General features: G+C 36.0%; 1 protein-coding gene across 3 annotated transcripts in view; it reads left to right on the top strand.

The window, feature by feature from the left end:
• Nucleotides 1-27,881, top strand: part of UTRN (utrophin) — a 568,097-nt gene that overhangs the window by 284,124 nt on the left and 256,092 nt on the right. For 2 of the 3 annotated variants that reach the window (XM_014345496.4, XM_063605516.1), the window contains exon 51: nucleotides 8,312-8,501. In XM_014345496.4, the coding sequence (XP_014200982.4) occupies nucleotides 8,312-8,501 (190 nt within the window). Of the gene's footprint in view, nucleotides 1-8,311; nucleotides 8,502-13,798; nucleotides 14,802-27,881 lie in introns of those variants that run through there. The other variant, XM_008963924.6, reaches the window with a different exon arrangement.

Genomic DNA, 27,881 nt, shown 5'->3' on the forward strand with positions numbered 1-27,881 from the left:
TCTGGAGATTTTGAAATGGGTAATTTACTGATCCAGTACAAGCCCCTTATTTTAAGGATGAAAAAAATAAATTGGAGATTTGAAATGATTTACCCCAAGCCATACAGCTAGTAAATGGTGGAGGTGATAGAATTAGGTCCTTGTCTTTTGAGAGCAGTGTACACAAATGGCATTAAAGGTGGTATATTCACCTGTGTAATAAAGTATGAATACGTGTTCCTGAGACTCTAATTTCAGTGATTTTATTGACTTATGATATTATGATAAATCATGTGGAGTTCCTTGAGAATGGATAAAAAATCTTGTAATATTGAGTATACCATACTCTAGCCTAGGGTCTAATTTTTAAAAGTAAGAAAAAATAAACTGGAGGTGGAGGAAACAACTAAGCTATAGTCTATTAGAAATTTTATATAAATTATATTAATTTCAAAAATCAGAATATAAAATAACATGTATAAGCTATGATTTTAAACTTAAACACATACATTCATTATAATAATATGAAGACAATTTGAACTGCTATAAGTAGGGTTTGACTTTTAGTATAGTCATTATGTTTAGTAGTTAAGTTTGTGATAAAAATTTGATACCAGCTATATATGCATTAAAAAAAATTCCAGGACACTTATCATTAAATTTCACATTTGCATGCAATAAGCAAAATTAATTGCCTAGTATTTCACCAAATTCATACATGAGGTTAGGGAAAATATTTACTGAGTATTCACTATATCTTGATACATTTATATGTGTATATCTCATTTCCTCCTTAAAATATTGCTGCAATATGGAGATGTTATTCCTATTGCTGTATAAGTTTATTCAATAAATACTTGTTGAGTTTCTACTGTATGTAGGTCCTGGTCCTATTGGGTGCACTGATGAGCAACAGCTTTAAACAGGCAAGAAAACAATTGCTTACTGTCATGATCAGAGATACAATGAGGAAGGCAGAAAAGTGTCCCCCAAAGTGATTATTCTGGATTTTCTGGGTGAAGCCCCATTTCATCCCAGGAGTCCTTAAAGGTGGAGGAGGTGGCAGAAGAGTGGTTCAGAGAGATGTGATTTGAGGACTTTACCTGCTGTTGCTGGATTTGAAGGTGGAGGAAGTGGCTATGAGTCAAGCAATGTGGCAACCTCTAGAAGTTGGAAAAGAAGAGGAACCAGATTCACCCCTAGACCCTCCAGAAATAAATGCAGCCCTGCTGATAACTTGATTTTAGTCTAGTGGAGACCCGTGTTGATCACTGACAAAACTGTGAGATAATAAACTTGTGTTGTTTTTTACCACAAAGTTTGTGGTTATTTATGATAGCAGCGATGAAACATCAATAGCCATGGTAGGGGAAACTATGGGATGCCTTGGGGAAGGTACCATGGTTTTGGAAAGTGTTTGCACCCAGGTCTGGATGGTCAGTAGAAGTTAACTAGGTGGGATGGGGAAAATTAGTGGAGGCTGGAGGAAAGGAGCAGGAGGATATTTAAGGTAAAAAAAAGTAAAATGTAGAGGTCTGGATGCGACAGAGGCAGTGACCACTCAGAGGATTAATAATTGGTTCATTTTATAGATAAATAACATACGAAGTGTGAAGTGGGGAGATGCCTCCTGGGGAGGTGAGCCAGAGTCAGATGATGGAAAAGCTGTGTATCAGGCAAAGTTTAGGGATGATGAAGACAATCCTTGCCCAAGCACTCATGGCTAGTGAGCGATGGAGCTTTGTCTACCTTAATCCAAAATCCATATTTTTTTACTTATATAACCAACAAAGTAGACATCTCTTACAAAACAACTAAAATTTGTTTTTCTGAAAGTTTCCTACAAAGTGAATATTTTTAAAGTAGTATCTCTTTTCTCACTGATGATCAGTAGATAATTTGTCAATGGGTGGTCTAGCTTCTGGATTGAGAATGTTCCACTGGTCACCAAAGTGTGCTGCTGAAGTTACTTTACCCAGTGGAATACTGTCTGAGGCCAAGTGCTCATGGTCCCTTAGCTCACTTTTCCTTTGAAGTATGACCTTAGGTTGTCTACCTCCCCTCCTAGCCTTGTCCTTTATACTTGCTAGGTATTTAAATATCTGTCATATGAAAAGAATCATCTGCCTTTACACTTAGGGTTCTTGGACATTTGCATCCTTTTCCCTAGTTTGGACATTCTCAGGGTTTAATAGAATTAATCTGTAATGATCTCTTTTTACATTAGCTGTTGCCGTATAACCTATTATGTGCATATGAATATTCTTAAATCATAAAAAAGAATTCTGATTATGGGAAATGAAGGTGTTTGACCTTACTAAATTTTTTAATGACTAAATTTTATATATTGAATGTTCTTAAAGGAGAATCACCTGTGTGTAGTGGATTGATTGCATATGTGCACTCCTTTAATCTTTGTTTTCTAGCGCCTTTTTAGCACAGCCTTCATTTGGCTATTCTTAATGTTTTTTTCTGTTGATGTTTTAAAAATGGAAAATATGGGCAGGGTTTGGGGAAGGATAAAACACCACCACCAACAACCACTCAAATTCTAGTGGGTAACTTCTAAATTTTAAAAATTAAAATTCACCTATGATTACAAAAAAACCAACAACCACTAAGCACTGAAAGGTTTATAACAGAATATAGTTCTTTTCCCTCGACTCACTGCAGTCCCCTTCCTAGAGGCAACTATTTTCCTTACCTTCTTCTATCATTTTTACATTTCCATATTCTAAATAAAATGGGTATGCCATCATTTTTCAATTCTTTAGTATTAGAAATTGTCTGCTGATATCCTATTTTGGTAAATACATAGGAAGTTGCTTAGGGATGCTACTGTGCTTTTCCCTGCTTCGTCATTGAATTTTAGGTAAATAAATATACAGTGTTGACATTATTTTGCTTGTCCAAACATTATTACCAGCTAAAAACTGAGGTTTACTATAATTTTGTTTCCTATGTGTTTGTTTTACCTGAAATTAATAATTGCCTTATTTTTATATGCCTAGTTTTCTTTGCACCTATTGCTAATCCCTCCCACATTTTCCAGTGACCTGACAGTACAATTTTCCACAAAGCCAGTCACATTAAGCAGGCTATCACTTCTAATATTGTTCCTTGGTCCTTGGTGACCTCTCTTCTGGAGACATGCTTTCTAGGCCTGCTACACAGCCATCATGCTGGATATTTGCTTTGCTCCTAGTTTAGAATCCCTGTTGCTTGGATCTCATGGAAGTTTTGTGTTATTCATTTGTTTTTGCCTTTTTTGTTTGTTTGTTTTGGTTTGGTTTATTTGTTTTCTTCTTGGGGCGATTTCCTCATTTTGTCTGAGTGTATCCTTTGTAAGTTTTGTCACGTTAAAACAGGAATACAGAGTGGTGGCAACGCTAAAGACAGCCCATACCTGCTCCAGTTTGGATTCAGACCCTCTTTTCTGTGATCTCCTCTCACCATTAACAGGAGAGCCCCTTTGCTTCTTCCTGGGTTGGATCTCTTTTTTATGCTTCTCATATCTTCCTCCTTCTTGATTTGCAAACTGAGTTCTGTGGGGGACATCTAGGAGCTTCTTGAAAAATGGTATGTAGGAGTTATTTTTTATAATTAGCTCAATTATTATTTTTAGTTTTTAAAAAAAATTTTTACTTCAAGTTCTAGGATACATGTGCAGAATGTGCAGGTTTGTTACATAGGTATACATGTGCATGGTGGTTTGCTGCACCTATCAACCTGTCATCTAGGTTTTAAGCCCCGCATGCATTAGGCATTTGTCCTAATGCTCTCCCTTCCCTTGCCCCCCACCCCCTGACAGGCCCCGGTGTGTGATGTTTCCCTCCCTGTGTCCATGTGTTCTCATTGTTCAACTCCCACTTATAAGTGAGAACATGCAGTGTTTGGTTTTATGTTCCTGTGTTAGTTTGCTGAGAATGATGGTTTCCAGCTTCATCCATGTCCCTGCAAAGGACATGAACTCATTCTTTTTTATGGCTGCATAGTATTCCATGTTGTATATGTGCCACATTTTCTTTATCCAGTCTATCATTGATGGGCATTTGGGTTGGTTCCCAGTCTTTGCTATTGTAAATAGTGCTACAGTAAACATACATGTGCATGTGTCTTTATAGTAGAATGATTTATAATCTTTTGCATATATACCCAGTAATGGGATTGCTGGGTCAAATGGTATTTCTGGTTCTAGATCCTTGAGGAATCACCACACTGTCTTCCACAATAGTTGAACTAATTTACACTCCCACCAACAGTGTAAAAGCATTCCTATTTCTCCACATCCTCTCCAGCATCTGTTTTATCCCGACTTTTTAGTAATTGCCATTCTAACTGGTGTGAGATGGTATCTCATTGTGGTTTTGAGCTTTTTTTCATCTGTTTGTTGGCCGCATAAATGTCTTCTTTTGAGAAATGTCTGTTGATATCCTTCGCCTACTTTTTGATTTGGTAGTTTGATTTTTTCTTGTAAATTGTTTAACTGTAGGAGCTAATTTTAAAGACATAGCATGGCCGGGCACAGTGGCTCAGCCTGTAATGCCAGTACTTTTGGAGGCTGAGGCAGGCAGATCACTTGAAGTTGGGAGTTCAAGACCAGCCTGGCCAACATGGTGAAACCCTATCTCTACTAAAAAAAAAAATACAAAAATTTGCTGGGTGTGGTGGCACATCCCTGTAGTTCCAGCACTTTGGGAGGCCGAGGCGGGCTGATCACCTGAGGTCAAGAGTTTGAGACCAGCCTAGTCAACATGGTGAAATCCTGTCTCTATTTAAAAAATACAAAAATTAGCCAGGTGTAGTGGCAGGCGCCAATAATCCCAGCTACTTGGGAGGCTGAGGCAGGAGAATTACTTGAACTTGGGAGGTAGAGGTTACAGTGAGCTGAGATCACACCACTGCACTCCAGCCTTGGTGACAGAGCAAGACTCCGTCTCTAAAATAAAATAAAATAAAATAAAGGAATATTATGGAAAGATTGTCATTTGGTAAATACTTGTATAAATAGGACTCAGGAATATGAAGGTATAAAAAGTTCTGCTGAAATGCAGTTTATAGAATGGGTGGAAAGATACGAAAACTATATAATGTAGTTAAAATACAATTTAAGAATGAAACAAGATCATCATTCAAGGCCTTTTTCCAGGATTCATGTGATTAATCATTGTTTGAAGAGGATTATTGACCTTTTACGAACTCATAACAAGGATACTGAACTGGGATGGAATATTCTGGAAGAGGTAGTCCTTAACCCTTAAAGGAGTGGTAGGATTGTGGTAGGATTGTGATAAATGGAGAGGGTCAGCAGGACGTTTTTATGTGGATATAACATTTTCGTGTGGACACAATATTAAGAATATTCTAGAGAAAAAGGAGCACACCACTATTACCTAAACAGAGTATTGAAGAAAACTAGGGGATAAAGTTTGAGAAGTAAACTGGGATCAATTATGGAGGAAATTAAATTCCAGGCGAGGAAATTTGAACTGATTCTGCAGGTTAAGAAGTAAGTGCTAGGATGAGGTTGATGACATTCAAGAATGTCATATAAACAGAATGTTAGTATGTAGTCTTTAGTGTCTGGTTTCTTTGACTTAGCAGAATGCATGTGAGATTCCATGCATGTTGTTGCATGTATCAGTAGTTTGCTTATATTTATTGTGGAATAGTATTCCATTGTATCCCTGTACCAAACTTTGTCTATCCGTATGTAATACCAGTTGGTATTTGGGTTGTATTCAGTTTTTGGCCATTACCAATAAGGCTGCTGTATACACTGGCATACAGATTTTATGTAGACATATGGTGGGTTTTTTTGTTGTTGTTTGTTTGTTTTTGAGACAGTTTCACTCTGTCACCCAGACTGGGGTGCAGTGGCACAATCTTGGCTCACTGCAACCTCTGCCTCCTGAATTCAAGCAATTCTTACTGCCTCAGCCTCCTGAGTAGCTGGGATTACAGGCATGCCCCACCATGCCCAGCTAATTTTTGTATTTTTAGTGGAGAAGGAATTTCACTATGTTGTCCAGGCTGGTCCTGAACTCCTGACCTCAAGTAATCTGCCTGCCTTGGCCTCCCAAAGTGCTGAGACTACAGGCATGAGCCACTGTGCCCCACCTAGACATATGTTTTTGTTTCTCTTGGATAAATACCTAGGGGTAAGATTGCTGAGTTGTATCACTAATGCATGGTTAACTCTACAAAAAACTGCCAGCTGTTTTTCAAAATGGCTGTACTTTTACCTGCAATGTATGAGAGTTGCAGTTACTCCACATTCCTGCCAACCCTTGGTATAGTCATTTTCTTAAAGCCGTTTTAACATGAAGTAATGTCTCATTGTGGTTTGAATTTACATTTCTCTAATGATTAATGTGCTGAGCATATTTTCATTTGTTTATTTGTCATCTAAACATCTTCTATGGTAACGTATAGGTTTAAATCTTTTGCCCATTTTTTAAAATGATATGTTAAAGATACTGCATCATTATAACATAAAAAAAAATGCCAAAAAGTACAAATAGGAAAGTAAACCAACTTAAATCCCAGCACCCAAAAATAACTGTTTGAATATTAAGTTAATATTCCAGACATTTCTCCCTCTATGTATATATACAGATAGAAGGACGGATGGATGGATGAATGGATGGACAGAGAGAAAAAATACGTGTAAATAAAGTCTATTAGATATGCTGATTTCTACTGTGATACAGTTTATATACAGTAGTCCCCCCTTATCTGTGGTTTTGCTTGCTGTGGTTTCAGTTACCTGTGGTATATACAAAAAGAAATCTTGAGAAAGAGAGAGATCACATTGACGGAAGTTTTACACAGTATATTGTTATGATTGTTCTATTTTATTATTAGTTATTATCATCAATGTCTTACTGTGCCTAATTTATATTGTAAAAATAGGTACGATGCATGGGAAAAAACATGGTATATATAAGGTTTGGCACTATCTGTGGTTTCAGACATTCACTGGGGATCTTGAAATGTATCCCCTACAGATCAGGAGGGACTGCTGTATCACAAAATTCATCAGGATTTTTAGTATATTCACCATGTTGGGCAACCATCACTACTCTTAATTTCAGAAAATTTATCATCCTCCAAAGAAACCCCATACCATTAGTAGTCAGCCTCCATTGTCCTCCACCGTGCAATCCTAGGCAACACCTAATCTACTTTCTGTCTATATATGAACTTACCTATTTTGGAAATTTTGTATAAATGGAATTTCACCATATCTGGCCCTTTGTGTCTAACTTCTTTCACTTAACATAGTGTTTTCAAGGTTCATCCATATTGTAACACGTGTCAGTACTTCATTCCTTTTTATGGGTGAATAATATTCTATGTATAAATATAGTGTATTTTGTTTATTAATTTCTGTCTCAATTTAGGTTGATTCTACTAGTTGGCCATTACAGATAATGCTGCTACAAACATTTGTGTACAGGTTTTTCTGTGGAAATATTTCCAGTTCTCTTGGATTTAAATACCTAGGAGTGAAATTATCGATACTAATTTTTAAAATTGAGTTGTTTTCTTATTATAGAGCTCTGAAGAATATAAAGTTTTAAATGTTGAATTTACAGGTGTGTGTATCTCTTAACTCATATAACTCCAAGATAGCTCTGTGTTCTAATTTTGATGTAGATTTAATGAAGGGTTTATAGAAGCTCATTTGTCCAATGCATTCTAAATATTACTAAATAAGAAACCAACTTGTATATATATGAATTGTTTAAAATATATAAAGTCAGCTGCTTCAGTTATTTTTATTTTGTCTTAAATATTTCTTCAGATATTATTTCTTCCTAGAATTCATTTAGCCACTGACTGTAGGAGTATTTGTTGATATTGTCTTTATGTAAGTCAACACAAAAGGCAATTGTATTGACTTACATAAAGGCAGTATCAACAAATATTCATATAGTCGCTGACTGTATGAATATTTAATCCTTCAAGGAGTGGTAGGATTCAGTGACTGAATGAATAGAATTGCCTTTTGTATTGACCTACAACATATGGGGGAATAATTTAACTTACAATTATGAGCTGTAAAATGTAGTTATAATTATTTAATGATATGGATGTGATTTTAATATTTTTATGGCTCTCCCCCTTTCACTCTTCTCAGAATTCACATGATCCCTCCACAAAGGATTATTCAAGACACACATACAGATAAATCTCCCAGTTACCTATGGTGACTTGAATAAAAGGTCCTTTGGGGGCTGCCTGTTAGTTTTTTATTTAGGGGATGCGTGATGTGGAATGTCACACTGTAAGTAATGGAGCCGTGCGGTCATATTGTTACTTTCAGTATTGCTGACAGACAGAACGCCTTGGAGGCTGAGTGGAGGACGGTGCAGGCCTCTCGCAGAGATCTGGAAAACTTCCTGAAGTGGATCCAAGAAGCAGAGACCACAGTGAATGTGCTTGCGGATGCCTCTCATCGGGAGAATGCTCTTCAGGATAGTATCTTGGCCAGGGAACTCAAACAGCAGATGCAGGTAAGTGCATGGGAAACCACACCAGTACTTGTGTTTGCCCTGTGTGCTTTTGATCCCTCTGCATGCAAATGTGTTACCCTTAAAAGGTGAGGTTGTCACTTTATTCTCTTACGAAATCCGCGCTCTCCTGTGAATAATAGGTTTCTTGAAATAAGCTCTATTAGATATTTTTACTTAATGTTAGAGGGGAAAAAACCCACCTTGCTTTATGGAAGTAATAATTGTTTATTTAGAGTTAGAGGCTCACAGCTATTCTGCTTTTTGTCATTTTAAGCCCTATTATGGTTAGCTTTATTGAATCCTAAATTATAAGGGCATTTTCCCTTAATGTGAAGTTGTTTCTTTCTCCATTTATTATACATACTTAATATAAAAGCTGCAAAAGCTCTATGGCTTAGTTTATAACTAAGAATATTAGGCTTGATGGTATTACTTCTATGTCATTAGCTTGATAACTGTGATTGTATATGTAGTCTGAGGTTCAAATATTTCTTCTACACAAAATGTGCTAATATAAAACTTTTCATTTATAAACATTATAAGGAATCTTATGAAATACGTCTGAATCTTTTTTTGCCCTCAAGTAGTTCTGCTTCAGTACTGTTGAACCTTCCAGTTCAAAATCTGATTCATGCGGAGTGTGGTGCCTCACGCCTGTAATCCCAGCACTTTGGGAGGCCAAGGTGCGTAGGTCACCTGAGGTCAGGAGTTTGAGACCAGCCTGGCCAACATGATGAAACCCCATCTCTACTAAAAATACAAAAATTAGTCGGGCGTGGTGGTGCCCGAGAGGCTGAAGCATGAGAATTACTTGAACCCAGGAGGAGGTGGAGGTTGCAGTCAGCCAAGATCGCACTGCTACACTTCATTCTAGGTGGCAGAACGAGACTCTGTCCACTCCCAAAGAAACAAAACAAAAACCTGTTTCAATGGGGAAGTCTCCTTGTCAACCATAGTATTACATCTGATTACTTTATACCATGCCATGCTCACATCAGTTTGACAACTATTATTTCTGATGTACCTGTGAACACGTGTTCCATTGTCTTTTGTTGTTGTTGTTGTTTTGTTGCCCAGGCTGGAGTGTAGTGGTGCAATCTCAGCTTGCTACAACCTCTGCCTCCTGGGTTCAAGTGATTCTCATCCCTCAGCCACCTGAGTAGCTGGGATTACAGGTGTGCTCCACCATGCCTGGCTAGTTTTTGTATTTTTAGTAGAGATGGGGTTTCACCATGTTGGCCAGGCTGGTCTCAAACTCTTGACTTTAAGTGATCCACCTGCCTTGGTCTCCCGAAGTGCTGGGATTACAGGCCTGAGCCACCGTGCCTGGCCTCCATTGTCTTTTGATACATGTCTCCACTTGTCCCAGTTGGTCACATGGTTCTTCAAGGGCAGAGATTATATTATCTGTATTGTTGCCTACGTAGTGCCCTGTGTGCAAATCCTAAGTAAATACTGACTGCTGTCCTTGGACCTTGACTCACCGTTATGAAACTCAGCATTGAAACCTTTTTTAAATCAGTTCTTAGGAACTCTTTTCTCTGAAAACATGAAAAAGACCATTTTGTAAAATGTCAACAAATGTGTGGATCTGGATGAAGGATACAGAGTCTTTCTTTGAACTACTCTGATTCTTACAATTTTTCTTTAAGTTTGAAATTATTTTCACTGAAAAGTTACACAATTTGAAAAACAGATCTTTTTGGAATGAGCTTATTTATAAATTGTCCCTGTGCATGAAAACTCATGGTGTTTTACTGTTGAGTTCTTAAGATTCATTTGTTGAAAATTTCTGTTTAAATACATTGCTGCTTCTATCTTATTCATTGCGCAATACATTTTGTGACTTGGTAATGAGTGTGACCAGGCAAGTATCAAAATTAAATCTGTTCCTTTGACTCCCTCTTTTGAGCCTCATGAGGTCACTATAAATGTTAATTGATAAAATATTTAGCCATCATCTGTATTTTAGGAGGTCATAGAGGACTCTAAGTGTGGATAGATGCTAGATTATTTATTTTTTTATGATTTAAACAAGAAAAAGCCTGACCTATAAATGCTCACAGTTAGTTAACTTATGCAGTGGTTTTAATTTCAGTAGCTATCTAGGCTGTGCACTTGAGTAGGTAACAGTTTATACACAATGAATAAAGGAGGCTTTAAATGAACCCTGGTAATGAGAACCAGCAAAACACAGGCCTATTCTAGAGTTTAATGATGTCTTCTGACATATTTTATCTTAGGATATATTCTTACCATAGCTAAGACTCTTCTCAATATTTAATGAATATTCAAACAGTGGAAGACAAATGTAAATAGAAATGTTTAAAATCTTTCAAAATAAAAATATCTAAGCACAGGATTACTTATGGCAAACAGCATCAAGAAAGGTTGCTGATAAAAATATTTAAATACATTATAATGCTTTATAAAATATAATACCTTATTACTTTAGTGTTGCTAAAAATAGTCTCTTTTGGCTGGTAGAAAGTAATAAAGAGGACATTTACTAAGAGTCTACTAAAATTCCTTTGTTTAAAGATAAATATGTACATTTATGTTTAGAATGTTTCACATTACGGTAATTTGCATGATTTTTCACTCCCTTGCTTTGTTATTAAATGCTCTTAATTTTAAAGTGTTCTCTCCATTCTATTTTTAAAAAAGTTCCATGGTTTTATTTTCAGCACCTTATAGATAGATGATTGTTAGAGATTTAGTACCTTTTACTGAGTTTTTCTGAGGCAAGAGAATTTTAATTTTTTTATGGTGTTGTATATTGATGATTCTCCTTTTGTATGAGTGAACAGACATTTAAAATAGAAACTTGTTTGGAAATGGAGAGATGTTTGTTGGAGAAAATGACTGTACAAAAGCATGGCAAATCATAACAGAAAAGTTCTGGTGGCATGGTGGTGGCAGTGGTGGTGGTGGTGGTGGTGGTGCACAGTCTTTGTGCACTAAGGAAGATGGAATAAGGAGCTCCGTGTATCTTTGCTGCATGCACAGGATGTGTATGTAGAACTACTTAGCTGACACATTCGCCGTTTATACTTGCTTCACGTCTTATGACAACCAGATCCAAGGCCATGGGAGTATTTCATGAAGATAAAGCAGTTTATTCTATGCTCAGTTTAAGGTGAATCTTGGGTGAATTTTGATAAGGATAGTTCTAAAGCACATGGAAGATGACTAACTTTTGGGAGTATGCTATGATACATGCCATTCTTTTAAGGATGGATGATGATTTGGATTTATGTATCTATGTTTCATTGCCCTGCTGCAAGGCTGTTAGGATTTATTCCCCAGCAGAGGCCTTTTGGCAAGAGAAAAGCCGATTCTCTGGAGCCCTGCAGGAGAGACAAGCTCCTTGAGAACTGAGCAGTCCAGCTCATAGAGGGTCTTAAATGCCATGCAAGTATTTATATTTTAATCCAGTGGCAATGAAGAGAAGTCATAAAGGATAGTAACAAGAGTGATGCAATGGGATTTTTGCTTTATAGGAATTTAGCTGATGGTATGAGGAATGGACTTGAACTAGACAAGAGTGACAGAAGAGAGGCCTGTTAGGATACTCATGTAGCCATCCAGGCTACAGGTAATAATTACCAGAAAGGAGACAATGGCAGGGGTAGTAGATCTAATGACTCAATAGTATACATAGACTAAGGAAGGGGAAAGGCAGATTGCCAAGTGGCATTAGAGCCTAAGACTGGGAACATAGAAGAAAATGTCAGGGCAGGGTTGCAAGTTAGTGGGAAATGTGTGGGGATGGCAAATTTCATCCGTTTTGACTTTGTTGAAATGAAGCATTGGAGTAACATCCGGGAGGAGTTGCCTGGTATGCAGTTGTTACTGTGAATCTATATTCAGATAAGAGTATTTGGCCAAAGATGCAGAAACTTTATTTTTTGCTTTTGTATGAAAGCCCATTATTGACTTCCAACTAGTTTATTAGTTCAAGTGCATTTATTCTTAATGTGCATGTTCATATTCTAAAAGATTGTTATTCTCTTAATTATATTTAAAAATTTTAGCTTTACATTTGGCATTACCAATTAATTGAAATGCTCTGATTCTTTGCTGGGTAAAATCCTGAGTTCTGCTGCCTTTCTGGAGTGGTGTTGTCATGGGTGGCTGGTTTTGCTCTCTAATAATTTACGTTTTAGGATTATTACACTTTTATCTCCTATGTTTGCTTTTAGCCTCATTTTCATCCTCTTGTTCCATAGATGCAGACTTTGATTATAGATTGTTTTAGATTTTCTCCTGTGCCCAGCTCCATGCTTAGCACTGTGTTTGAGGGGTGAATGCCTATCTCATGGGGACTTCATCTGCTGGTTCTAGGACAGGAATTATAGCTTCATACTTATTTAATAACAACTTTCTTGGCATATAATTCACATAATGTACAGTTCATTCATTTAAATTTGACAATTCATTTGTTTCTAGTCTATTCACGATTGTACGGCCATCACCACAATCAAGTTAGAACATTTTCATTACCTCAGAAAGAAACTCCTTCCCTTTACTAGCAATTTCCCATTCTTCCCCGCCAATTCCCTCTCCTCTGAACAATCACTAATCTATTTCTATCTATTTGCCAAATACCTTAACATTTTATACTCTATCCTTTGAATATGTTCTCCACTTTTGGCTTTACACAGATATGGTGACATTGTTAGCCTCACCAGAGGGAGGCAGTGTAGATTCTCAGTATGGACCTGCAGGGGAAAAAAGATACAGGCAGAAGTCCACAGAACACTGCCTGATGAACACAGTTCTGTAAGACCCAATAAAGTCGGCAAAGCACTGCTTGATAAACACCGTTCTGTAAGACACAATATAGGACTTTAAATCGTTCTAACATGAAGGACTAAGAAAGGCAAATGAAGTAAAGGAGGAAAAACAAATACTTGAAAATACTGCATTTCTTTTAAAGAATCATGACAACATTAGACAGAGGTGAAATTGCAGCATTAGCCCGGTTACCAGTTTGAGCAGGACACTGATAATGAGCAACATCTGGGTTCTATTTCTGGCTGTGCTCTTTGACCCAGTCATTTAATCATCCAGGGTTATTTTGCACATCTCCTGATAGTACTTTACCCCAGTTGATATTTGCAATGATATTCAGGCTGCAGTAGAGAATATGTCTCAAGTGTGTGTATATATATACACATAGAACCCCAAAATTCTGTACTGGATTTTTATATGATATAATTATGGCCTCATATTTCCTATTCATAAACTTAAAACAGCTTTATGGCAAATACAATGAGATCATGAAGATGCTGTCTAAGGGGAAATGTGGCAATTTGGAATGTTCAGTAGTCAATTACAGACTTTTAATTTTTTATTAACTTAGCTGTTTAATTAGACAAATCCTAACCTATTCCATTTCTAATGGCTTTCCTTCTAGGCAGGCAGATGAGAATCCACTGGATCGCTCTGCTTTTAGGGTGTCTTAGTCATATAACCGCTGCAAATATTTTTTGTTTTGCTTTATTTTTGTTGTTTTGTTTTGTTTTAGGTGATCTTGGGCTGAGACCTGTCTGGGGGTGATTTTTTAGCACTTAATGTATGGGCTGTTGTCATCAGAGTCAGGTGTACCCTTCTGCTCTTCTCAAGATTTATAACAGGGTCTCCTGTTCACTAATTCACAGAGCACAGCTAGAGCTGCATTTATTGGGTAGTGAACATATCCCTCTTTAGAGACGGTGAATACTCTGCTGTCTCTTAATAGAAACCAGCTACAGGGCATGCACCATGGTGGTGGCAGTGATATGTTGAATCCCTGTTCCCAGGGGATGTCCACTTTCTATCTGCAGCTTCAATGTTTCACTTAATATCCTCTTTGGCTACTGAGCGCACTCCTCTCCCGCAGCCGGCAGCGCTTGGCTGCTCGACAACTTCCTTCATTTCTGGCCATGCCGGGCTGAGCAAGTGCTGCCTGTGAGCATCTGCTGGGGGGCTTTCTCTGTGGCGTTTGTCTGTGTTTTTTAAATTGAGAAGTTGAAGGAATACCAGCCTCCTTTTTCCTAGAACCTAACCCCCTGTATCTTTCAAATGCTTTCCTGGAAACGAGCATGCTCAGAGAACTGACAAATCATTGTCCAGTGACCGGGAGGAAATGATCGTTGCTCTTCATTTATAATGCAAATTCTGAGGTGTCTCCAGAAGTGTGGTAAACTTAAAATGATGGCTGTGGTGAGAACGTCTCTGCAGAAAGTTGTGGTTTTGTTGCATCGCTTACAAAGGATGGCAGTTTCTTCTCCTCGGTATCAGAAGCTCTGTAAGGTAACTGAGTGATTGAAAATAAGGATCTCGGGTGTCTGACAGTTCTACTGTTTCTCAGGCTCTAAAAACTAATCTTTCAGGTTCTTATCAAGGAAAGATTCCCTTTCTTAGTAACTGATTGTGAAAGCTGTTAAAGTGAATTGCATAATTACATTTTGTTTAAAAATCTAAAACAGGTTTTAGTTTTAGCACATAGTTTATTTTGCAATTGACACAATCTTGTCTTCTGAGATGGGCTAGTGAAATGTTTGGAGAAAATATGATGCAAAACTACTACATTCATTAAGACCTGTTACCTCTCTGGTACTTTGCAGTATCTTAATAGTGAATGGCACATTAATCTTATGTAAATTTTAGTAAAATTAAAAGAAGAGTGCCAAATAATCTTTCAGTAGATTTTTAAAAAATGTTCCATCGTTTTATAGCTAATTGCTTTTTCAATTAAAACAATTAAAAGACATTTAAAAAAATGATCAGACTGAATTTCATCATAAAACATCCCCTATATTCTTAAATCTCCATGTATTATAGTTACACTTGAAGAATTTAATTGCACTTGGATGGATGAATTAAGTAGACTTACAGGAGGCAACTTGTTTGACAGTTGCAAATTTCTAACACTACGTCATCCTGAACATAAACCATTCAATCAGCTGCTGTATTTTTTTAAGTCAGCTGTTATATGTTTGATCATAGTTTTGTTTTGTTCAAACTATGTTGATACTATGTCATTACTTTTGTCAAAATTAGAGTGTTTTGATATAAAAGGAGAGAGTTATAATAGCAATTTTTACACTACCGCAGTACTATATTCCTCCTTCCTATCACATTTTTAGTACCGTTCTCAAGAATGTATCTTGTTGCTCTGTTAGCTGCCCAAACTGATTTGTGATCAAAACAACTGCCTCTAAGAAAATATTATTTTTCTGATGATATACAATATGGCATGTCCAGGCATCTAGATGATGCTTATATGGCAGCAGATTGAGGTGGGAAGCAGTATTCCATTAACTTTATTATATCACATTGTTAATTTCTTACAATTTGGCCAATTAGATATATTGCTGTCTGGAAATTTTTTTTTTTTCCGGAAGTTTTGGGAGACAGATTCAGGTAGTGGGGTATTCTTTTCAGAAATACTTACAAGAGTTTTATTTGCATAAGAAGTTAATTAAAACTTAATGGAACTTAATTAATTCAGTTACAAAATTTGTAAACCTAGTTATTTCAGTGTGTTGTGTTTTGCTCTACTTCAATGGATAAGTTTATTCTGGTAAAACATTTATGTTTTTCATGAAAAGGCAATTTTGATAATAGATAAGAAAAGCTCATTCACTAATTCATGCTATTTAATTTTTTTAACTACCAGTATGAATGTATAAAGCATTCTTTTTTTTAAGAGCAGGGTCATTTTCCTGATCCGTTTGTGTGTGTACTTTCACAAAACCAAATATTTTTCTAAAGTCGAAGGTATTAAGTTAGTGCAAAATATGAAACAGCAGAAGTCAAGTATTGGAGAAAGTTGCTAATTAGTTTGCTAATTCTACCGCAAATAGGCACAAGTTAAGTCACTGAAGTCATTGGATAAATTACCATCAGAAGTGCTTTTTGGGAAGACTTCTTGATTTATAATTTCCTAAAGGTACCATGAAAATTTAAATGTTTAGAATAAATGTTACTTATTTCATTTAGAAAATTAAAATTTACATTATTTGCTGTTGAAATAATATCTTCCACGTATTCTTTCCCATATGCAAAATTAACAACTGCCTGATTAACGCAATGAGAAATGTACAATTCCAGTACATTCCAGCAGGTGTCAGTATAAGGCAGTGACATAGGAGATTTTGCCTAAAGAACTGGAAATCCAGATTAGGAAGCGGCACAATTACTATGAAATAAATAAACTAGTAACAGATAAATTTTATTTGTGTGGTTATATTTTGAAAACTGATCTAAGTTATTGAGCTATATTAATGTAATGAAATGAAAATTTAGTTGTAGACTTAAATATTAACAGTTGCCATCTCAAATATTGATAGAGGTAGCTGTACCAACCAAAAATACTTAATTGTATTTTAATTATCAATAGTCCATGTGTCATACCTAAAAGTTTAAATGGGTTTGACATTTATTTGCTTTAAGACACTGTAAATTCCCTTCCCATTAAATTGTAAATGCTGTCTTGACTTTCTCCTTATTCCTCCCACATTCTCTAAATTTAGTTTCTTAGAAAAAAATGCTTTAAGTTTGTGTATCTCCATAAAAATATAGAAACAGTCTATTGTAAATACATGTAGAGACCAAAATGAATGAGAATAAAATGTGGCATAATCTGAGGGAAATTTGACTATTTAAAATTCATATTGGCATTTTGAAATTCAGTGTCTGAATATTTTTATCTTCTTTTAAATTCCTCTTGAGGATCATTCTTTTTATGTATTATTTGTTTAGTCTTTTGTTAGACTTTTCCCTCTGTGGCAGCTCGTCTTTTCTGCTTATTTTCATACTTCTCTTGTTTGTCAGAAGATAGTGTGTGTGTTACACGAGTAGATATTTGTGTAGAATATTCTCATTTTGTGGGTTTTCTTGTATGTTTCAAAGAGAAGGGAGGAATGAAAAAAGGCATGTCACAGCTCTCAGAGTTAAAATATACTCCCCTCCCACAATCTATTTACACATTCACGTGTATTTTTTGCCTTTAAAAATATTTCTTCTCGGTTATACATCCAATAAAATTTGAGCAGGAAGCAAAAACATAAGTGCTGCTTACTTGGAGATATAATTAGCAGCATTGAAATTGCCCTGATGACCTAAAATCACCCTACACTGGATGCTAATTTTCTCAGATATGGTTTTGTTTGCTTAGTTTCTTTAAAATTTTCATGCCTATAAAATAATTTTTCTTTTAGTAGAGCACAGCAGAAAAAAAGCTGATGTAAATGATTTGAAAAATAATATTGAATTTAATTTGTTTTTATTGTTACGTGATTACTTTGGGGTGTTTTATATCATTAAATCTTTAGATTAGAACTGGGTTATTTGTGTTAATGTTAAATCAGAAGAGATTTTTATAAGTCCTCCTTATTTTTTTCTTAGTGCCAATTTCTGTAAAATATTTAGCAATTGAGGGCATGGTAAAAAGCAGTTTCCTGTAAAGTAGATTGGGATATGAACATTATAGAAAAATGAGAAAAATTTAAAAATATTTAGTGCTGTAAATTGACTCCTTCATGACTCAGGCATTTTAGAAAATGTTGATTTAAGTGATATAACTTCTATTTGCTTGAATGTATATGTAAATCATTTTAGTTTAAGTGGTTTTAGTCACCCCCCAAACTATTCTGATCATATTTCTTCAGCAAAAATCTTTTAAACATCTAGCTGTATATAGATGTGTATTCATTTAAAAATTATACATATATGCCATGGTGAAATCATGTATTAAATATTAGTAGTGTATAATTTTGTTCTTACTTTCTACTGTTGCCTTTTTGTACCCCAGTTGATTCTTTTTCTCTATGTGGTGTACACAACACGGTTTTGGTGACTAGTCATTTACATACAGAGTGAAACTATGGCTATTCTTAGCCTGGCCTTCTGGGGGGCTTGAGCTTTCAGTGTGGTGCTGATCTCAAAGTCTTCCCCGGAAAACTGTGTCTTCTGTGGTATTAAAGCAACTACTTCTGAATATTCTGTGAAAAATAGAAGAGACTAGAAGATTCCACCTAGCAAGTCACGATTGACCAGTGATGTCTACAAAAGGCTTGCTTTGTGGCTGTGTGTGTGTGTTTTCATGTGTGGACGTGGACAACACAGAACTATGTAGTTGCTTGTAGTGCTAATGAGTAATAGATAATGAACATGAAGGCACATTAATCTCTCAGCAGGTTTTTATGTTCACTGATGAAGTAAGGTCACATATTATTTTTCATCTACATGTACAGTTCCCTGTATTTAGAGGTAGTTAAGGTTGAGTATGTGGTTTTTTAGAAGACACTGAATGGAATGGTGTATTTTCGACAGGTTGAATTTTGTATTTTTTACTCTCAAACATTTCCCCACCTTTGTTTCACAGGAGAACCCTGCTCTCCTTGGACAATTAAATCCTGAAGTGATCCAGGGCAATGGAGATTTACTTTATCATGATCTGATCGTTGAGATGTGTGTATTTTAAGGTCAACTCTTAGATTCCCTCAGTTTCTCTCAGTAACCAACTCATACATAGATTGTTTGAACCATGGAGCTCAGAGTCATGACCCTCTAGTCTGCAAGTTAGGATTCCCACTTGATCATATGAGTTGTCTCTTCTTGGCTTCATGAGAAAGTCTTGGTTAGATTAGTGTAGAAACGGTGTGAAGGTTGACGTTTAATGGAGAAAAATGGCATATGTAGATGGGTTTGCCTCCATCTAACCCTCTCTATGGATGCTGTAGATGTGTTTCCTGGGAGCTGTATGGATACCCACACAGACTACTTTCTCTACTCTGCCTTTGTTTCTGCACTTCCTAGTCAGGTCAAGATTACAGACAAAAGTGAGATGGGATCAAGGAGAAAACACCTGCACCCCTGCCTGCCACTATCAGACATGATTCCTGTGGCTTCCAAGAGCACAAGTGCCATTTTAGAAAGCTCTTGGACCTCTGTTTTGCTGTAGTTCCCCAAGTTGATATGTGTTGTCAAAATTATGTTTTTAAAAAGTTATCCAATTAACTAACATTTTCTTAATCAGAAAACTCATGCTATCAATGACTTGGATAAAGTCAATACAGTATAATTAGATCTGATGCAATGCTTTGTCACTCACTTAAAGAATAACTAATACATTCTATAAGATAGCATTTTAAAATTCTTTTATAGCCAAGATATCATTATCATTGGTGCATGTCTAGAAGTGTAATACTAGTACAAATCCGGAACAAATAGAAGGTCCTTCTGAGATGGAGTTGAAGTAGTATTAAGGATACGGATAAAAGGTCTCCTTTATTTGTAGAGTATTATTTGATAATTGTAACTTAAAGGGTTGATGATTTGTGTTTTCCTAGAGGCAAAGTTTATTAAATTTCAAGTGGAAATTTCCTAGCTGTAGGTACTGCTAGATTTTAAATGTGCAGACATAGCTCCTTCCTCTTACTCTTAACTGTGATCACTACCAACTTCTCTTAGTATATTTGGTAGTTTATTTTTAGTTCTCTAAAATAAGTAATTAGTAGAGTTCCTACCATAGAGATAAAAGAATGTAGAAAATGTTATGCCTTGGTAGCTTTCTCAGTTTCACAAAGCTTATTCATTTCTGGGCGAGGTAAATGAGTCCAAATAATTGAAATTGGAAAGGATGTGAAGTGCATCAGAGGGTTGCTTTTCATTTTTCATCTTCTAGTTTGTTCAGTTCTGTGGAACTCTAAAAAGATTAATTTATAACAAAGCTCACTTATAAAAGCAGACAGTGCCTTTTAATGCTTAATAAATAATAGGCTTATGTGAAAGTATGGCTTCATATAGTTAAGCAAGAATTTTGGAAAAACATCAAATGGAAGAAGATGTTGAACTGTTTGCACAATAGACAACTATTTTGTTTTTATTTTAACAGAATTGAGAGAAAAATGGCTGACTACAACAATAGAATAACTGTTAGCTGTTATGATGGGAAAATATCTTGATACTGCTAGTACAGTTTCCTTACATTTTTAGTATTTTAGAGTTTACAATGTGTTTTCTCAAATATTACATCATTAATAAATATAATATTAACAATATTATATTATCTTGTGTCCTTAAGAGATAGATAGGAAAGAAATTTGTTTTGCAAGTCAGCAAGTGAAGGAACATGCCAGTAGTTAGTTGCTCAGCTAGTATGCGGTGCAGCTTGTGTTCAACATAGATTTTCTGCTTCAATAGCCAGTGTCTCTCTACCTGTAATTTTAGATAGAGAATTTTTGGAATTATATTGGGATAAAATGGGTCATTCAGTATAGAAGATATAGAAAGAGAGATTACATTAACTAAGTAATAGATATTGTTTTGTTCTGAATTATTTCCATATGCATTTCCTTGTCTAAAGAAATTTCACCTGCAGTCTCCTTTAAAACATGAGCTGGAGCATGAGAACATTCCATGTTCCTTTAAAACATGGAATTCTGGAGAATGAGGAGATGTTGGAAATCATCTGATTCAACCATTTCATTTTGGACATAAGGAAACAGAGATAGTCTATAATGGATGTTTTATTGCTGACAGCTTTGTTTTTTTCTTTTTTTGAGACAGGGTCTCTGTCACACAGGCTGGAGTACAGTGGTGCTATCATGGCTCACTGCAGCCTTGACCTCCTGGGCTCAAGCTATCCTCCCGCCTCAGCCTCTCAAGTAGCTGGGATCACAGCTACTGTGCATGCCACCACACCGGGCTAATTTTTTTGTATTTTTTTGTGGAGACAGGACCTCACTATGTTGCGCCAGCTGGTCTCAAACTCCTGAGCTCAAGCAATCTGCCTGCCTCGGCCTTCCAAAGTTGCTGACGGTTTTGAGCAGGTGGCTATGTACTTGTTTTCCTAGAAGTTTAAAAGTAAGGAAATATATTCTTTTCAAAACTATTTCGATGTTCGATGTTCAAGTATTGGCTATATAATGTTAAGGAAATAAAGATTTTTAAAAATGAGTTCATTTTGCACTTTCATAAGAAAGATGGATTGGGTCATTTCCATCCATATTAAAATAGTTGGTTCTGGTTTTTGATTTATAACTTAATTTGGTTTGATTCTTAACAGTACAAACGTTAAATTATGTGTTCATTGAACCCAGTTCTCCATACCCACATGTAGTTTTTTATCATTATATTTAAAAGGACATAATAGCTCCCTAAGAAAGAAACTGAAAGGAGTCAACTAACTTAACAGACTGAGTTGTTTAAAATAAGAAATATGTATATTTTTTAAAAATTTAATTCAAAGAACATGTATTGAATGGCTGTCATGCACCAAAGATACGTGCTAAGCAGCATAAATGTAAAATGCAGTGTTGCATTTTCCATGGGAAACAAGGAAGTACAAATATGTTGTTCTGAGGAATTTTAGTCGTTCACACGAGTCTAGCGTGAGACTAAATTCAAACAGTTCTGGCTTTGCCACTTACCAGTTATGTAACCTTGGCAAATCCTTCCACATCTCTGTGTTTCAGTTCCCTTTTCAGAAGATAGGGTTGGAATTAGTCTCTCTCTCTCTCTCTCTCAATCTACACACACACACACACACACACACACACACACACACACACACACACACGCACACACACACACACACATAAGGTTGTTGTAGGAGTTAAATAAGTTAATATTGATAAAATGGTAAAAACAAAGGCTGGCACATAACTGCTATGTGGGTTGGCTACTGTTGTTACCGTTACCACTATTGGTAAGATTATTCTCCCACCTTGATTGAGTGTGGATCAAATGAGATGATCCACCTGACATGCCTAGCACAGTCTCATGTCTCTTGGTTGTGGTGATGGCATCATAATCTTCATTATCTTTATCTCTGAAGTAACCCTTACATCTTAACAAGGATGTTCACATTACAGTCGCCCAGAGAATTTTTCCAAAGGATTCATGCCCCTGCAGACTTTGACTCACTGGGGTTCAGATGCACCCTGGTCACCCCACTGCGAAGATGCCATAAACTCCTGCTTTCAACAGTGAAGGAGAAAATAAATCTTTGAAATTTTCCCTGGGGTTGTTATTTTCTCTGAGTCTCAGCTTGAGGAAATGCAAGAAAAAACTTCCCTTAACCAGTGGGGCTTGTGATAGAAGATCCTGTAGGATGCTCCTCAATTTATGAAGCCTTTTCTGGATTATAGATTAGGCTCTGAGATGGCCCCTAAAAATCTAGTTAACCCACAAAGAAACTGATATAATGCTGATTGACATAAAACCTCATATTAAAAAGAATCCTATTCCATTGCCAGAAACTAAACAAAGCAAAGGAAAGAAGTCGTCTTTACTGTGAGTGATACAGGAGGAAAAACAAACATGGTTGCTTAGTAGAGGATGGAAAGAAATACTGAGAATTTTAAATGTACTTCTGGAAAGTATACATTTTAAGAATTATGCTTTTTGGTGCCATCAGTTTTGAGTCTAAACTCACCCCCCAAAATCCAAATGTAGTATTCTTGGTATAAATCTAGTATTAATTATAGCCGGAAAAAAAAAGTTCTTGATTCTTGGCTCAAAAATTTTATAAAATGAAGAATTTTCCTTTTTCTTCAGGGTAAATGTTGCAAGAGTTAAAGAGGTAGAGAAAAGGGGGAACTTTTTTAGTTGAAAACATTATCTGATTGTATATTTACTCTGGGTTCAGAATTTTAAAAGTCTAGAGTGTAGCTGCACCTACCCTGGCATCCCGCAGGCTAGGGTGGTTGTAATATAGAAGTACGGGAAATGCAATTTGCTCTGTAGCTTTGTTCTAGGATTTTATAGCCTTCCTTTTACACTTTACACATCGTGAATGCTTTGTAGGTCATGAATGCTTTTTTTATGTCTTATATTGTGACTTTTTTAAAACAATGTAAATAAAATTCTATTGAGTGACTGCACCATAATTTATTCAGGGAACCCACTATGGTTAGGTAACTAGGTTGTTACCAATGTTCTCATGATAAATAATTCTATGATCCTTATACATCATTAAGTGCATCCTGATTATGTCCAGGGTACGTTATTAGAATAGCATAACTGGACCAAAAGGACCAGAACAATGAAAAGCTTTTTAAATTTTTAAATTTTTTTTTTTCATTTTTTAGACAGAGTCTTGCTGTCACCAGGCTGGAGTGCAGTGGAGTAATCTCAGCTCACTGCTACTTGCACCTCCCAGGTTCAAGTGATTCTCCTGCCTCAGTCTCCCAAGTAGCTGGGACTACAGGCGTGCACCACCACTTCCAGCTAATTTTTGTATTTTTAGTAGAGACGGAGTTTCACCATGTTGGCCATGATAGTCTCGATCTCTTGACCTCATGATCCCCCTGCCTCAGCATCCTAAAGTGCTGGGATTACAGGTGTGAGCCACTGTGCCCAGCCAATGAAAATTTTGATATTTATTGCCGGATTTCCATCTTGCAAGGTAGCACCTGTTTACATAACCACTACCAGCTTGAATGCCTGATTTCTTGTACCCTCACAGACAATAGGCAATACCAATTAAAAATATTTTATGAAGTTTTAGATGAAAATCATAACCCTGTTATAGAATATAAACTGAAACCTAGTCAAGTTGAATGATTTACCTGTGTGGGATCAAATATTCTATCCCAGAACTGTCTGAATTTCAGATACTGAGAACCCAGTCACTGTAGTTTCTAAAATGGGATGCAACAAATACAGTATAATAAAACTAGAAGTTGTTTGAACACAGAAGAAGGGGCAGTAAAATCTGAATTTAAAATGTCAGAGAAGTGTTAGTACTAATATGGATCTTGAGGAGTAGATAGAATTTTAGTAGAGCAGAAAACTCTGCGAATAGACTGAATGAGTAAACATGTTACCAGATGCAAAGTCTTGACTGGGAGCTGTCCACGTTCTTGGTGCAATGAACAAATAATTGAACAAAATGCACAAACAAAGCAACAAAAGAATGAAGCAATGAAAGCACAGATTTTTTTGAAAGAAAAGTACACTCCACAGAGTGGGAATGGGCTTCAGCAGGTGGCCCAAAAGCCCTGATTGCAATTTGCTTTAGGGATTTTATTAAACTAAAAAAATGTGGTGACACCCCTAGGTACCCTTAGAGGCCTCCAATTGGTTACAACACCCTATGTGAAAGAAGGATTGGCCTGTGACCAATCAGAGGCTGAAGTTAAGCCTTGGCTTGTGACCAATCAGAGGCTGAAGTGAAGCTTTGGCCTTCAACCAATCAGAGGCATTTCCCATTTGTAGGCTAGGGTAGAGGGATTTTGTAAAGAGGGGAGTCTCTGGCCTCTTCTCACTTGGGCATGAAGAGATGGGGTTTTCCTTTTGGCCCAATTCCAAGAACTCAGCCATGACTTGGCATTAGGCTGCCTGTCTCCAGACCCTATTCTCCTGCCTCAGACATGGAGCACAAAAGTATGCTGATTGTATTCAGAGAACATTGGGTACTTGTCCATCATAAATGTCTACAAAGTTCATTCATTTACATTTTTATATTAATAAAAAAGTTGCCCTTTTGATTGCCAGCTATGTATGCCAGATCTTTTTGACTGTTTCCAAAATTTAGTTCATTTTCAAAGGAAAAATATTTGTGAATATTGGAGATACTCAAACACAGACAGCATTTCCAAAAAGGAATTCTAAAAAAGAAATTGCATAATATTTGTATCTTTAAAATAAGGACATAATTCTTCAGAATGCCTCTTTTAAAGGAAACAGCCTTCTTCTGGATGTAAGTCAGTTTGGTATGGGAGTGACAAAAATGTTATACTTTTATGTTATGACTTAGTTGATGAGGGAATTACACAATATTTCAAACAAAAATGAAAAATAATTCACAGTAGAAGTCAGTCTGTCTATAATTAAATTACAGATTTGTAGAACATTAGAGTTTACGGAAATTGTAGAAATGACTTGACCAATTTCCTTATTTTATAAATAGGGAAGCAGTGCCTTAATATCTATGTAGAGCTTTGCTCTTAAAGTGCTTTAATATATATTTTTTTGCTGCCCAAGGTCACACAACCCACTGGTACTCCATATTTAAGCTCCCAGGAGATTATGGTAGTATCTTTCACTACATCTTATGTGCATTTATTTTTGTGGAACTTGTATTTAACTTTGCCTGGTACTATAATTAGCTATTTATTTCTTTTTGACCTTCTGAATTGTAAACTCTTGAATTTGGGACTATACCGTGTTTTCTAGTTCTGTGGACAAAACAGTATTTGTAAATATTGAATAAATAACCCAAATTTCAATTTTTCCTTAGATTTAAAAATCAATACAGTAAAGCAGAAGTTCTATATACTTTGACTTTAGTTTTTTTCTTTTCAAAATAGTCTTATTGATATATAATTCTTGTAAAAGTCACTTTTAAAATGTACAATTCAGTGCTTTTGGCATGTTCACAGGGTTGTGCAACCATCACTATAATCTAATTTTAGAACACTTTTGTCTCTTCTTAAAAAGAAATCCCTCATACTCAGGAGCAGTCATTTCCTATTTCTTCCCACCGCACTGCCCCAGCCCTAGGCAACCCTGAAGACTTTCTCTTTTTAATATTAGATTGACAGTAAGATTTTGAAACCATGGGATTAGGTAAAAGTCATGGAAATATAATTCTAATTCATTGTGATAAATTTACTACTTTATCTTAGAGAATTTGATAGTTTTGAGTTTTCTTAGTACTATCTAGGGCAGCTTATGTTAAATGCTATGTAAATCATATCTATAAAATATGCACAGTAATGTACTTTTAATAGAAATTATTTAGAATACAGTACAAGTAAAGTATAATGGGAAAAATGCTGAATTTGGAATCACAAGATCTAGATTTGATTCCTTACTTGTTTGATCTTATGTAATGCCCAAGTGACATATCAGTCCTCAGTTTTGTCTTCTAGACAGTGGGAATAATTTACATTCCACATATTTTAGAAAGCTGTTATAGGACCAGTGTATTAATGTTTATGAATTTGCTATGCAGAGCTAGAGTATTATGGAAATTGAAATATTAAATTTCCTATAAATAAAAACAACAAATAACAATCAATGACAATATTTACCTACATTTGAGTTTCTCACCATGCACTGCTGAAATGCGTTTTGAAAACAGTGACTAACTCAAACTTCTGTGTGTCTCAACTGAGGCGGAAGAATGTTGAATACTAACCACCTGAGGTCTTTCTGCAATGCAGGGTCAGTTCATTTTTCTTCTTTCCTGGGGCACACAGCCAGCTTCCATATTGAGGTACATTCTCTGCCAGTAAAATCATACTATTTCCAAACAACTTAGATTCAAACTGGGGCTACATAAAAGGGTCCATGTCTTCAGAGCAGGACTAATAGCCCCTGAGTCTGCAGCATCTAGTCAAATGAAGTATTTTGAAGTCTTTATTCAATCCAAAATTAGGGCAGCCATAATTTTAGAAATCTATACATTAGTAATCTTAGATGCTGGGAAGGCTTGAAGAAGGAAGATCTTTCTTGAATTTCAATAATAATTAAACATTCTGGTAAATCTCAAATGGTTTTTGCATAATATGTTTTTTGAGAGTGTGATTTTGATAGGTAGTGAATAACCTGAATTAATGACCATAATGACTGAGTGCTGTTTTGCATTAATTCTTGAAACAAAACCTAGATTGCTTCATTACATGGCCTGTCTTTGTGGAAGATCCTTATACGGTGTGGTGGTAAAGAAAGGGGAACATTTGCTCTATTTTGAAGTAATTGCTTCTAATGGAAGCCTAATGACCTATTATGCTTATTTCTAAAAGCTGAGCAGTAAGCTTGATAGGAAGCTAGATAAAGATTGGAGAAATTAAGTCATATAAACCAAAATTTCAGGAAGTTGCATGTGGTTGAGAATCAGTACCTCATTAGACAACTTAATAATTCAATAGTTTACTTATGCCAAATGTCATCCTTACTTTAAAAGCTGGAGTGATTTCTAGAAATGTGTCCACATCCTTGCGGGTTAGGGTACGGGGCAGCTTCTGGCCAGCTGTCGTCCAGGTGTCTTATGGTTTTTCTGAGTTTCATATGCAGATCAAACAGGGCAGTGAGAGTAGAGTTTTCCTGTGGGTATTGAAATGATAACATTTAATAACCTATGGTGACTTTGGATATTCTCAAGTTTAGCTTCCTAATTTTTTCAAGATCAGGAGACAGAAGCTTAAAAGAGTTAATCGTATAGGATTAATTAGTAGTGGCAATGACCAAACTGCAATGATATGGATATATTCCATTTTTGGGTTTCATGGGACTGTACTACCAAAGTGTATTTTATATGTTTCTAATTTGGACTATTGACATCAAATGAATCCAATAGTTGGAGTAAATGATTTACTTGAAGGTGGTTCCAAAAATTAATTAATGAAATGTATCTCTTTAGATAAAACACAT

The sequence above is a fragment of the Pan paniscus genome, chromosome 5, assembly GCF_029289425.2.
Source record: "Pan paniscus chromosome 5, NHGRI_mPanPan1-v2.0_pri, whole genome shotgun sequence".
Classification (NCBI taxonomy): domain Eukaryota; kingdom Metazoa; phylum Chordata; class Mammalia; order Primates; family Hominidae; genus Pan; species Pan paniscus.